Here is a 13,453-nt window from a genome sequence, read left to right on the forward strand (position 1 = left end):
AGATAATTTACCCATATAACTTGAAGAACTACATTTCCTCGAAAAATTGTATAATAGTAATATGTTTACTTTTTAACGCAATGTGTTATAAGTCACATGTAATGCTAGCGATTTTGAATTTAAGTGGATTATATTTTAAGTGGTTTATATATTTATTGTAACAGTTCAATATAAGGGGCAATACGATAAGGGGCAATACAAAACTGTAACAAGCTCAATTATCTTCTCAAATAATCTTTTCAGTAACATGTTGAAACAACAGTGTTCAATTGAAAGGTTCCTTTAATAACTAACTATTCCTTTAATAGTAAACTAAGGCGCAATTTTGTATGATAAAATTATATTGTGAAAGACTTTTGTCGGACTGAGCTAAATGGGACTGCACATGTAAAGGGAAGCTAAGCACACGTTTGATTTTTAGCGTATAAACACACTGGTGACGTGTTTCCAACATCTTTTTTATTCAACCTACGTGTATACTCGTCAGTGGTAAGGCAAAAGGTGTGAATGCATTTTGAAGCATAAATAATTAGTTTGGAGATATTTAAGAGAGATCTTTAGATGACTTCTACGTATACAAGATGTTTTTAACAATCCTTAAGCTTTGACTGCACATAATTTACTGTTATGTTATTTGTCAAACTTGGTTCAACTCCTTGTCAATAAAGAAAATGCTTAACTGCAAATTAGGCAGGCTTTTAGTCGTCTCTAAGAATGCGTATCTCAATCACAACTAACTTGAAGAAAATGAACAAGTATGTTATTATTATGAAACATTATCATTAACATTATCAACACAATAGAAGCGTATAGAATCGTATCGACATTAGCAACATAATGTCGTGACGTCGGTGGCGCAACGATTAGAGCGTTGGACTCGGAACCAATAGGCCCCGGGTTCGATGCTCATTATGTCCAGTCCGACGTTGTGCCCTCGGGAAAGGCACTTTACACGAGTTCCCTCCCCGTACGGCGGAATGACGCCCACCTAGCGTCTTAGGTTAATCTGTCTATTAGTAGATGTGTGAAAAAACACACTACGGATTTGGTGCGCCAATGTGCCAACATCTGTACATTTGCTACCGAGAACCGTTATTTTTCATCAACAAAATGTAGTAAAGGTGCCCCATAGCAGCTAACAACAAAATTACAGTTAACGAATTTCGAGGCGATTTCAACTGGCAAGAAAACCATTACTATTTATCATTAATGTTAATTTTCAACCATTCAGGCTCAGACAATCACCACACCCAGATTACGTAAGTTTTTCCAGGCTTGTTTGTCAGACTGAGTACGGAACAGGCACCCAGAGCTCACAATGGAGAGGCACAACTGCAAAGACCGAGGAAAGACCACCATGACTTCACCGCCCTAGAACTGAAGATATTCAGAATGGCATGAAAGGTAATATTTAATTGAACACTCAGGTAAGGGTAGCCTGGGTACCATCCTGGTTAGTTTACGTCCGCTCCTACAGTCGCTACCACCAACCAGTCTGGGATCGCTTCCGTAACGGCCGCCTGGAATACGAATATACAGCCAGGTTTGGTGCGAGCGCGCTGATTGGCCCTCTCTTTGTGCGTTCCCCTGGCGGGGTGGCTTTCCTATCATCATCAACATGGCCGACGCGGAGCCCGATTCTAGCGCTAGCGCGATCGATCGGGCAATTACGTCGGTTCTGGCTAGTTTAGATGGCATTTCTGAGCTAAAATGCGAACAAGAGAAGGCACTTAAAGCTTTTCTGAGTGGGGAAGACGTTCTAGCTCTGTTACCTACTGGTTTTGGCAAGAGCTTGATTTACCAACTGGTGCCTCTTGTGTGCAAGGCGTACTTGCAGACGGAGGGGGAAAGAAGCTCTTTGTTTCCAGGCGTGGAAAACCCCATCGTGATTGTAGTCTCCCCACTTGTCGCTCTGATGGAGGATCAGGTTAAGGAAGCAGCAAAACTGGGCATAACCGCAGCTCAGCTTGGTGGTACTAGTGACAACAGGATTTTGTCCGGAAGCGTCCAGCTCGTATTCGGTAGCCCCGAGAGCTGGATTCTTAACGACAAATGGAGGACGATGCTAGCGTCGGCACGCTACCGCCGCAACCTTGTAGGCATCGTGGTCGACGAAGTCCACATGATGCATAAATGGTACTTTTTTTATTCTTCTGCATGCGAGCTAAGAACATATGTATCTTTAAGTTGAATGCTATGCAGCGTTTATTAATCTAGCAGGGCAAGAAGACTCATAATACTAATACATAATTCATAACTTGTCTTGTACCAGCATTTTCTTCAGATCAAGGTATCTAGTCTACTCTACGGTAATCTACTCTGTTCTATGTCTATCTTTACTAGTCCATCTTGTGATTGTTTCTTACTTTCAGGCCCATATCTAAGTTAACAAAATAAAGTGCATAAACTTGATCATCGAAAAGGCATGCATCCAGTAGTTGGAAGGGTAGTCTACTGACAGTACTGTGAATATTTCTCAGATATAAAATTGTAGTGATTGATTAGGCTATCTATTAATTAACAGGGGCCAAGGTAAGAAAGGAAAGCCAGCATTCCGAGAAGCATTCAGTCGACTGGGAGAGCTGCGCTCACTTGTCAAAGAAGGTAAGATTCTTTTGGTAGAAATAAATTATTACTAACATATCTCCTAATATTACAATAAGAGGCAGTAAATAAGAGCACATGTTTCAACAAAAAATATGTCTGTTTATATAACAGGATGATGTAGAACAATACTAATCAGAAAGAATACAATTCTAATGTAACAAAACTTATATGCATGTAGTATGTATTTCACTTGAACATCATTTACAAGGATTTATGAAGGCACACTGATATGTCTGTATGCAAACTGAGCATTATTTACATTATTCACAAGAACTGCAGGTTTCTTTGTCTTCATAAAGGTACACTGTATAAAATGTGACAATATTCATTAAGAAGTACATGTACTCTGTTACATCTGTATCAAAGTTGTACAAACTACAATACACAAGCATGTTATTATCTTCATGATTCACAGTTACGAAACGTTTATCTGAAAATGGTGGAGAATATTTGTTCACAATTGTTCCCTTTCCCCAGGTACACCTATCCTAGCACTAACAGCATCTGCAGACATCCCATCTCGAGAACGTGTGATCAGTCTTCTCAACATGCAAGGTGCACAGAGGATACATGTCTCCCCGAACAAGGAAAATATCAGACTTGGACTCATGAAAGTTCCTCGTGATGACCTGAGATGTCTCGATTGGGTGGTCAAGTCAATAAGAGACAATGGGGAATCTGCACCGCAGACGATTATATACTGTAAGTCCATTAAGGCGATCGGTATGGTGTACCACTACTTACAGGCAGAGCTGGCAGAGGATGCCTGGGTTGATAAAGACCCAGAGCGCAAGACCAAAAACCATTTGATAGGAATATTTCACGGTAACACATTGCCTAAACACAAACAGAATGTACTATCAGCATTAAGTGAAGATGGGAACTGTAGGGTTATTGCTGCTACAACTGCACTGGGGATGGGTATGAATTTTCCCAAAGTGTCGTCTGTCATTCTGTATGGCCCACCAGCAGATACTGAAGGTGTCTTACAACAATTTGGAAGGGCTGGGCGGGATGGATCTGCTGTAAATGCAATACTTTACTATCATGGTACACAGCTGATTAAAAGTAGATGACTCTGTCAAGTCACTTGTTGCTACAAAGCCCGACGAATGCATACGAAAACGTCTGTATGGACAATTTGAAGAAAACCCAACAAGTGTGAAACCTGGACATCTGTGCTGCACCCACTGCCACAGAACATGTGATTGTACAGATGGCTCATGTAATGTACCATTTCCACATTCTGAAGCGTTCCAGAATATTGTAAAACTACCTACTAGGTTCAGAGATGTTGATTCAGATGACAGGGACCTGCTGAGGGAATTGTTACATGAATATCAAAGTTGTCTATTGCAACATTCCACAAATCTCTTTACAAGCCCTGGAGCATGTACTGGGTTCAGCGATGAGTTAATAGAAGCTGTTGTCAGTAACTGTACCCATATCTTTGATATTGAGTTCATTTCCACTCATCTACCTGTTTTCAGAGCCGAACATGCGAAAGAGATCCTCCGCATAATATATGAAGTTTTCGGTGATATTGAACGTCCTGAACCCTCTGCTTTGGAGGATATATCACATGTTAACGTACCAAACATTGACTACCCTGGATACTTTGATGAACCAGATATATTTGATGACTGGGACGATGACTGTCTATTGTACATGTATGACAGTGCAGACAGTGAGGGCTAACTGAAAATCCTTTGTACTTAGTAATTTCTTAGGTACACATGTAGTGTACATTACATACAGAATATATACATGTATATACACTTGACATCCATAGAGGCAGCTTATGTGCCAAACAACTTGTGGTCTCATGCAAATAAGTTGGATTTTGTGTCATTGGATTTAAGTTCAAATAATAGGTAATAGTTGCAATGGAAGGTTTGTGGCACATAATGTCAGTGCTGTCACACTCTGGTTTACATGACTATGCAGCGCATCCAGTGGGAACATAGTCCTGATAAGAACAATCAGGTGTAATTACTACACAGTTTGGATGGGTACTCTTACCGTAATGGAAAACGGTTGATGAGACTCTGTACAACTTGGAAAGCTATTACAATCACAAAGGTTTGAGTAAAGGAAAGTAACATTAATATAAACAAAAATGCAAATGGACTGCTGGGAAAACCTTATTAAGGCAATTCAATGGCAATAAAACTATGGATACTTATTATTCCAGAGCTTCAGACTGTTTTTAATCCACTCCCACATTTTGTCATATTTCAGTGGTGCGAAAAGGTTTCTGTCGAAGTTGGGAAAAGCAGTAAATGCCCTGCCTGGATAGTGACTGAAGAGATCTGCCTCCCTGATCACCTCCACAAGTGTATGCACATCTTGAGTTGGGTTTGCACTGTGGTGGTAACCAGAGGGGCTTGCCACACCGAGTTCTTCATCAGTCCTCTTCAGCAGGGTTTTCAAAGTACCCAGAGACTTGCTGATTCTGTCGGCACTTCTCTCCGTGAGATTTGGTCCCAACCCTTTCAGAAAGGACTTCAAAAAGTTATTCAGGTGTTCTAGGTGGAGGTCCAGGGGAATATTCCTCCCCTTCCCTCCCTTCCCGTTGTAGAACCTATTCCAGGTTAGGCTGTGTGCCTTTTGTGGGGACAGTATTGAATTGATCTGAACCGTCAGTAGCAGAACACTATAGGAATACTGGGTGTGCCCATATGCCTTATAATAGAGCAAGGCCACTGTATATAGCCTCATCAGCCTTTCCCCATCACCTTCTTTTACAGCATCCTGCATGTCTTCAAGGAAGAGCCCAAAGCTAAGCCTTGCCTCCGTGTGCTGTTTTTTGTAGTCACAGGGAGGTGGCTTAGCTGTGAGCTCTTCCTTGTGGTCTGGTTCACCAAAGTCCAGGCCATGTTCCTTTCTCTCATGTGTGATCCTGGCCTTTGGGTACACAAAGACACGTGGGCAGCCAGGCTCCCGACAGGGCTTTTCCCTCCGTTGTGGTCTCGACTCTTCATTGACGCCAATGTACAAGTTGGTCAGGTTCTGTGCATCCTGGTTCATGACGTATGTGTCAACAACGTGGCCAACCTTTTCGTGAAGCCAGGTTCGTTGCTCTTCCTTGGTTCCATTCTGGATCTCTTGGGGGATGAAGTCTCCATCTATAATGACAACAAAAGAAAAGAAATCCCAATGTCACAACATACTTATACAGGAGATGGTGACTTCCAGGAAAACTCCATTACTCTTCATAAGTATGATGTATGTCATATTCAAGCAACCTTTGCAAATTGATTTTGTTGTTGGACAACAGGTTTGTAAAATAATGTCTTTAAGGTAAAACTGTAAGTCACAACAGTATACAAACACCAAACCACCAAAAATGAAATAAACTTTGTACATGCTATATGTTGTGACTGAAACTGAATGTTGTCAGAAAAAAATCAGTTAACATTCAACAGTGAACTGTAAAAGCAAATATTGATGTATTGATATGCTAACCTTTCAGAATGTCTGTGCCAAAGTAGTTTGAAGTCGCTTCGATGAACATGGCGCAGGTGTCCTTGTGTACCACCTCTTTGTATGGATTGTATGCTGCATGGGGCCCTTTTTTAGCATTGCTGCATCCTAGTTTGTTCATGTTCGCATACAGTGTCCCATGGTCACGTGCTGACTTCTTCCTGCAGAATATCTTCTCGTGTACCTGCAAGTGATACAAATAAAAATATTGCAAGTGTCACATAGTTTTCATTGTCTTGAATATACTCATGGCATTAAAACTTTAAGTTGCATCCCTCACAAAACATTTTCTTTTCATGTACATGTATCTCACCTGGTACAGATTCACAATGGCGTGCCAATCTAAGAACTGGAACAACAGCCCCTCCAGCCTTTCTTCAGGACATTCCCCCTCCGCAAACGACCACTGGGCATTTCTGCTATTGCCCTCTGTCAGACGGTCACCGCCAACGAATATGCTGTCCACTCCATTCTGCGTTCTGGGAACATACCTGTAGTGAAGGAACAGAAATCAATATTTTTCTTTAGCCACCAGAAAAGTACTAGTTCTAACTAGCTCTGGTAACATAACATTACACACCGACATAAGGAGTGGTGTTTAAGGTTAATTTGATGGAAGGAAAGTCACAGAAGTAGTTAAATCCGATGGAAGGAAAATCGCAAAGTTGGTATTTAGGAAAGCAAGCAGTAAAATGACAACGCAGGAACTAAAGCTTAATCTGTAGCTAAGACATATCCAGGTGTAGACTCTAGTAGTGATTAATTGGTTTATTGTTAAAACACAGTAGATCGGCCCTACAGCCACAGCTGAACTGCGCTGAGCCTTACAGTAATAATTCAACTGCAGTAAAACCAAGTACAAGTAACATTTCAACTACAGTGAAAACAAGTACAAGTAACATTACACAGTGAAGTCATAGACGGTGGTGCAACTGTCAACACAAAAAAACAATGTGCAGAATCATTACAAGTTTACTGTTCAGCCCTAGTAACTGCTCACTTCTATCGTCTGACAAGGAGTTTGGCCAGCTTATACCATATAGATATAATAATGTGAAATATACAGGTGCGCAGATGAAGATTAGAATTGCCTGAGCCTCAAAGACTGCTAAAACACTCACTCTCTCTGCATGTACTGGAGCATATCCACAAGGTCACCTCTGACGTTTTCATTCTTGAAGAGGAGGCCAAGAGGAAACTGAAAGGAAGGGAGAGTTTGTTTTTACTTTACGCCAGTGTAACAACATGGGAGCACAATGATAATGACTATATGACATAGTATTGTTCACATGTAACATGTACATTAATGTTCTATATCAGTACATTGAAGTCATAACATTATACTCATTCAATTGATAATGACAACAAAAGTTTCACAGATATAATTTGAGAAATCTAAAGGAGAAATACATGTACACATAAAATTAGATACAGTTCAAAGATTGAGCTAATTTAAAGGAAATCAGCTCACCTCAGTCGATGGTTGAGACATGACGTCGGAGTATTGGTGGGGAATGTGGTTGATGATGACAGGAGAAAAGCGGCGGAATGCTGGGACATGTCTGGTCAGGATACGGCTTCCGATGATGATGAATTCTGATCTGAGGCAGGCTTGTGTGTTGGGTGATGGAAGTGAGTTGGCTATGTCGAACAAGGGTAATGGCTGGATGGGTGCGTCATTTGGTAGGTGATGAGATGATACACGATCTGGTACTCCAATATGGTGGGACCAGTGGATGGACTTGTTTTTGTTTGACTGGGACTGATGGTGTGTGTGTACGTAAAAGTCTAGATTGTCAAATATGATACTGTATGTTGGTGGAGGTGGTGGATCGTTGCACGTGGGTTCTGTTGGAGGGGCGTCATCTGCATCGTTTAGAGTAACTCTTTCTATAAAGTCCACCTCTAGGTCATGCAAGTCACTCTCTGAAAGGTTTAGGTGTGACATTGGCACAGGTGTTTCTGTGCTCGGACTTGGCATGGCTGCACATGTCTGCATGTGTGTTTCCTCTTCCCTGCCTCGTGTGTCTCCTGGCACAGGTGTTTCTGTGCTCGGACTTGGCATGGCTGCACCTGTCTGCATGTGTGTTTCCTCTTCCCTGCCTCGTGTGTCTCCTGTGTCCACCGCCATTTCTTTCTCTGCCTGTGCTTGCCTCTCCTTGTACTCCTCCATCTGCCTCTTCAAGGAACGGATTCCCTTTCCACATTCCTTTGCCATCTCCTGTTGCTTTAGTCTCCCATTCCCCTGTGTCGTTGATATCCCCAGCTTGCTAAGACGTGTGTAGACTGCCTTCTTTGCCCCCCCATACTGCAGAACAGCATCAATGTAGTAGGAAAAGGCAGACAAGCGAGGTTCCCGTCCTCTGAGTGCCACTGATGCACTCGCGCATGTGTGATTTTTGGACTGGCTGACAGTCTGGAGGATTGATTGGAGAAGTGGTGACAGGCGGCCCAGGTCATCATACAGTTGTGTGAACGAGAAGTTCTCCAAGTCATGAGATGTTTTTTTCCAGAGGATGAAATCGTTGGACTTTGCTGTGAGCTGTTTGCACTCTGTTTCAATTTGATGTAGTGTTTGGGACTTGATTTCTGCTGCCAGGTTTTCGCATGTGAAGATCATCCTGGCAGCTGTCTTCCATTGCCCCCTTGCCAGATTTTCCACGATACCTGCAACTGCATCATCACACGTGATGTTGTCTGGGCGTTCTGGTCTTGAGGGATAGGTTACGGAGACCTAAAAAAAAATTGAACAGCCCTAGTCAACAAACTTTCCTTATAAAGTTATATGTACATATCATCATTAGAATGTAAGGTTAAGTATGCCAAGTTTTTATCTGTTTAAAATCATTGATGACATGAGAAGTCTGACACCTCACATTCATGTGCAGTATTAAAGTACATGTACACAGTAAGTGACATGTCTGTCCTTAAATATTTTCTATTGCAAATTGCAAATTTCTGACATACACTTACTTAAGTTCACACATCATACCTGCCACATATCTTTTCACATTTTTATACACTTTTTTTTAATCTGAATCCTGGTTAAAAAATTTCAAGTTTATCCATGTAATTTTACAGGACAACACACTTCCTTTACCTAACATGTATTACCTTCAAGCACATAAATTATGCTAGTTCAACCAAGAAATAAACAAATAAATAAACAACAAGTGGGTTGGGGTACTGTCTTGCATTTTGAATAATTTTTTTTTTGTACCAGACAAATTCTACCTTCACCACTCAGAATTTAGGAAGTGTGGATCATAATACAAACTGTTTAAAAAACATCAATTCTGCAAATAAAAATCCACATAAACATGTAACAAATTATAACCTTTACATAGACCAGTGTATGTCCAACCCATTATAGCAGCATGAATAAATTAACGAGTTCATTTCATCGTGACACGTGAAAACTTCCGAAGTTGTCAAATTAGGGAAGCCACAACAACATCTGTGTCCATGAATTTTTTTTTTTTGCAATACGCTATCAAAGATTCAAGACAATAGAAAATTACCTTTGTGACACTGCGACGGGCCGGGACCTGACTCAGGGATCTCTTGGCAGGTTGTGGGGTCGATGCCTTCTGTGGTGTCCGCAACAACCGCTTCTTCGGGTCCCTGGGAGTTTTTGACGGGGTCGGTTCTCGGTCACGTTTGTTTGACGGCTTCGGAGTTTGTTGTTGTGTAGTTTCGAGCTCGCCCTCGTTCCTTCGCCACTGCTCCAAAACGTTTACAGACTCCCGCACTCTGAGTAACTGCCTGTAGCATTTCTGACAGATTCGGTGAGATTTTGTCTCATCCTGCTGCGACACTTTCATCCCAAGAGAAAGCAACAAGTCGGCGATACTGGGCTCCCCTGTCGGCTTGGACGTTGTGGGAGGGCTTTGCTGGAAGATGTACCGAACATGTTGGAGTGTCCCACGAATTTTCTGGTTAGATCCGCAAAGACGACAAAAATCGTGCAACGCAGACAGTCTCTTTTTCTCGGCCTTCTCCGGTCGCGCCATCGCCTATCTGTGGGAAATTTTCTTCCCCGACACATCGTACCAAGTGCCACGAAGGTGCTAATTGAAACCACCATGATTTCTTTTCAAATATGGATGGAAACTCGGGAGATTATTGCACCTAAAGCTGGTTATGACTTCGCTGCTTCCCGCGAAATTTCGGTCGATTGACCCCAAGATGAAAACAACAGGTCACGTGATTAAATCGCGCGCTCTCATTGGTGCATGGTCAAAAAAGGTCATCCAATGACGCTGGGGATGGGATCTCATGAATATTAATGAGGGCTCATTACGTGACATCATCACCAGGCGGCCGTTACGGAAGCGATCCCAGACTGGTTGGTGGTAGCGACTGTAGGAGCGGACGTAAACTAACCAGGATGGTACCCAGGCTAAGGTAAGGGCCCTGTCACACTTCTGCGAATAGACTTGCGTATGAGCTGCGTACGGACATTTTTTTCATACGCAGCCGTACGCAAACTGCGCACTACATATATATCTCGTTTTGTGTAAGTTTAGTGAACGCCGGCATACGCACAGCACACGCACCGCCCGGCTCAGTACGCAGCGTAGTTTGAGCATGCCCAAAACTACGCTGCGTACGCTGTTACGCAGTTCATGCGTTTTTAATATGTAATGCATCGGTCAAGCACGGTATGAGTACGCTATGTCTTCGTGGGGGACACGCGGCTCACACGCTGATCTGCACCTGGAACTGCACCCGTGCATAAGCTGCGTACAATGGACAAATGCATTGCGTACTTACAGCGCTTTAGTACCGTTGGTATTGCAATAGGACAGCGCATTGTACGTATTTGTAACTAATGAGAAGCGCAAAGGTAGCGTACAGATCTAGATAGCGAACTTGCCGAACACCAGTGGGCTACACCCGGGGTACCGGCTCCTCTAGACCCCATGGTTAACAGACCTTCTGGAGATTGGCTGTTTCTAATATGTTTTGCTGAAAAGTAGATGATCATTGGGAAAACGTCTTTCCTAAAGTGCAATGTTTCACAAAAATGCATTTTGACACTTTTTAACACAAAAGAACACCCTTGTACCGCCTCCCCAAAAATGATGTTAGGACTGGCCATTTTGCATATTATCAATATATCTATATCTAACATAGAATACTTGCTTTTTGTTGCCTGTCCTTTGGGATGATACGCCAGTTGCCTGTTGTTGTTTTTTTTTGTCCGAGAAAATGTGTAGTGTACGTAGATTGGTACAAAATAGTTTATAAAATGTAGGAGCATAAAAGCTATGGGCGAATATAAACTCAATGCCATGAAACATCTAAAGATGATGGACTTATAACAGTAGCCGCTTTGAACTGTGGTTGTAATGTAGTGTCGGTAGATATATAAAGATGGTAGTGTTCGCAGAGATGTGTAGTGTCCATGCTATCTGTGTGTATGCGCAATTGTAAATTGGCAATTGTATTTGCAAGTATGCGTGTTTTCATTATTTTTAAATTATTAAGGGATGGAATTTCTTGACATCTCCAATTCATCAAGGCTATTAACAGTCTGACTGTTATGTTTGTATAAAGTCCGGGTACGTGTATCTAATTTACCTGACAATATATTACAGGAAATTGACAGGGCTGGGGCGAAATTGGGTTGAGGGCGGCCCATGAATGACTCGCTGCGAATGAAACAGCAGGAAGCAGCGGGGAATACGTACACAAGACGCTTGGCATTCGTCGGAAGTGCGTTAGGCATTCGGTGGGAATACGTTGAGAGCGTCCGGAATACGCCTGGCCTTCGCAATGCATGCGAACGCCATAAGGATGACATGTGCAATCTATGCACTGAATTCGTTATTTATGCGCTACATGTGCGTCACAGTACCCTCGCATATTGTGCGTACAGCAGAAATGTCTGTACGCAACCCATACGCAATTGCTATTCGCAGAAGTGTGACAGGGCCCTTAGATCATTTTTTCTGTATATACACTGGAAAAGTGTGGCTGAAATAGTACACAAATAACTATACAGGAGAAATTGCTTCTCATGCAAAAATACTAGTGATTTTTATTGTGTTTAGATGGAGAGGAAGAGACTAACACTAAGGCTTCCATAGTCCCCGAACCTCCAGTATAAGGATGGGACTAGGTAATAGATATAGAGAAACAATTTCCTTTTTTAAAAGGAAATTGTTAAAACAAAACAATAACAAAAGGTACGGCATGGCATAGTACAATATTTATGATGAATTTCAAAATGTATGTCTACATGAACCAGAAGGTGGAAATATTTAAGCAAAAAAAGGAAATTCATGTTTTTTTCTGCAATTTGTGCCATATCTCACTCGCTGAAAATGTAAAATTTGTCTTAATATGACACGTCAGCATCAGAAAGTAAACGACCTACTAGGCATGAATATTCAAACAGCCCGAATCAGACAATTAAGCAGACACGTGTTTGTAAGTAAGACTAAATGTAAAGCGTAAGAGTGTTTCCAAACCTTGTTTTTTACCTCCATGAAATGTGTCATGGAGGTTATATTTTCAGTTGCGTTTATCTGTCCGTCCGTCTGTCCGTCTGTTGGTCAACAAGATAACTCAAGAACGCCTGGATGGATTGGTTTCATACTTGGTGTGTTGGTAGGGTGTGACAAAAACTGGAAATGATTAGATTTTGGGCCCCTAGTGGCTTCCCTTGGTACTGCAGCGCAACTTCCTGTTTTGATATCTCGCGATCTGGACATGCTAGGGTCATGAAATTTGGATGGAAGGTAGCTCTTGTCCTCGGGAAGAAGTCACGTGAGTTTGGTCTCCCTAGCGGCTTGTTCTGGAACTGCAGGGTGGTTTCTTTGAAAATATTCGAGAGAGGATAACTGAACAACCGTTTGGTGGATCATCATGATTTTTGGTATGTAGGTAGCTTAAGTGATGCTTGATATAATCAAAATATAATTATGCAAATCAGGATCTAATTTGCATAATTAATGAGGAAATTCTATAAATCAGCTGTATTTCATATTAGGGCTATAAAACTCTATAGACATATGTTAGTGAGAACGACAAGATCATTGGCAGATATCGATTATGTAAAGGAAGACCTAATTTGCATAATAAATGGCAAGTTGGTACAATTTTATGGTGGTAACTGCTGGGAATTTAATACTTGCCATAATTGGAAGTTCAGTGAAGGTGAACATCACTAAACATAATTTATGTCAATCAGGACCTCATTTGCATAATTTATGAGGAAACGCTAGAATAGCCTTATTTCTTAAGATAACCCTGTCATTTGGTGGAGAGTATGATCAAATTGATACAATATATGCAAATGGCCTCATATGATTTGAATATATGCGGTGAAAAATGTAAGCCAATTACAGGT

The 13,453-nt window shown here is 41.6% G+C and overlaps 2 protein-coding genes across 3 annotated transcripts; one reads left to right on the top strand and one right to left on the bottom strand.

The window, feature by feature from the left end:
• The first annotated feature begins 1,513 nt into the window (after nt 1-1,513).
• LOC109470396 (ATP-dependent DNA helicase Q-like SIM) lies at nt 1,514-8,783 on the top strand. 2 transcript variants are annotated; one of them, XM_019769336.1, is made up of 3 exons: nt 1,514-2,136; nt 2,525-2,604; nt 8,693-8,783. In XM_019769336.1, exons 1-3 carry the CDS (start codon nt 1,619-1,621, stop codon nt 8,704-8,706), a joined length of 612 nt encoding a protein of 203 aa, XP_019624895.1. In that variant the 5' UTR covers nt 1,514-1,618; the 3' UTR covers nt 8,707-8,783. The 2 variants fall into 2 exon arrangements, with proteins under 2 accessions (XP_019624895.1, XP_019624894.1); XM_019769335.1 differs by lacking the exon at nt 8,693-8,783 and adding an exon at nt 3,085-4,761.
• Nucleotides 4,780-9,939, bottom strand: LOC109470395. The gene is made up of 6 exons (XM_019769333.1): nt 9,615-9,939; nt 7,565-8,827; nt 7,215-7,291; nt 6,407-6,584; nt 6,076-6,277; nt 4,780-5,735 (listed from the first exon to the last, which is right to left on the bottom strand). Exons 1-6 carry the CDS (start codon nt 9,915-9,917, stop codon nt 4,780-4,782), a joined length of 2,979 nt encoding a protein of 992 aa, XP_019624892.1. The 5' UTR covers nt 9,918-9,939.
• Between the last annotated feature and the right edge of the window lie 3,514 nt (nt 9,940-13,453).

This window comes from Branchiostoma belcheri, unplaced genomic scaffold (assembly GCF_001625305.1).
Source record: "Branchiostoma belcheri isolate BF01 breed outbred unplaced genomic scaffold, Haploidv18h27 scaffold222, whole genome shotgun sequence".
NCBI classification, from domain to species: Eukaryota; Metazoa; Chordata; class Leptocardii; order Amphioxiformes; family Branchiostomatidae; genus Branchiostoma; species Branchiostoma belcheri.

Bases quoted from the DNA above. Each gene is read 5' to 3' on its own strand.
- LOC109470396 (XM_019769335.1), top strand. From the start codon at position 1,619: ATGGCCGACGCGGAGCCCGATTCTAGCGCTAGCGCGATCGATCGGGCA. The intron at 2,137-2,524 runs GTACTTTTTTTA...ATTAATTAACAG, and splicing joins GTCCACATGATGCATAAATG to GGGCCAAGGTAAGAAAGGAA. The intron at 2,605-3,084 runs GTAAGATTCTTT...CCCTTTCCCCAG, and splicing joins GCGCTCACTTGTCAAAGAAG to GTACACCTATCCTAGCACTA.
- LOC109470395 (XM_019769333.1), bottom strand. From the start codon at position 9,917: ATGAAAGTGTCGCAGCAGGATGAGACAAAATCTCACCGAATCTGTCAG. The intron at 7,292-7,564 runs GTGAGCTGATTT...CCTTCCTTTCAG, and splicing joins TGTCTCAACCATCGACTGAG to TTTCCTCTTGGCCTCCTCTT. The intron at 5,736-6,075 runs GTTAGCATATCA...TTGTCATTATAG, and splicing joins TGGCACAGACATTCTGAAAG to ATGGAGACTTCATCCCCCAA.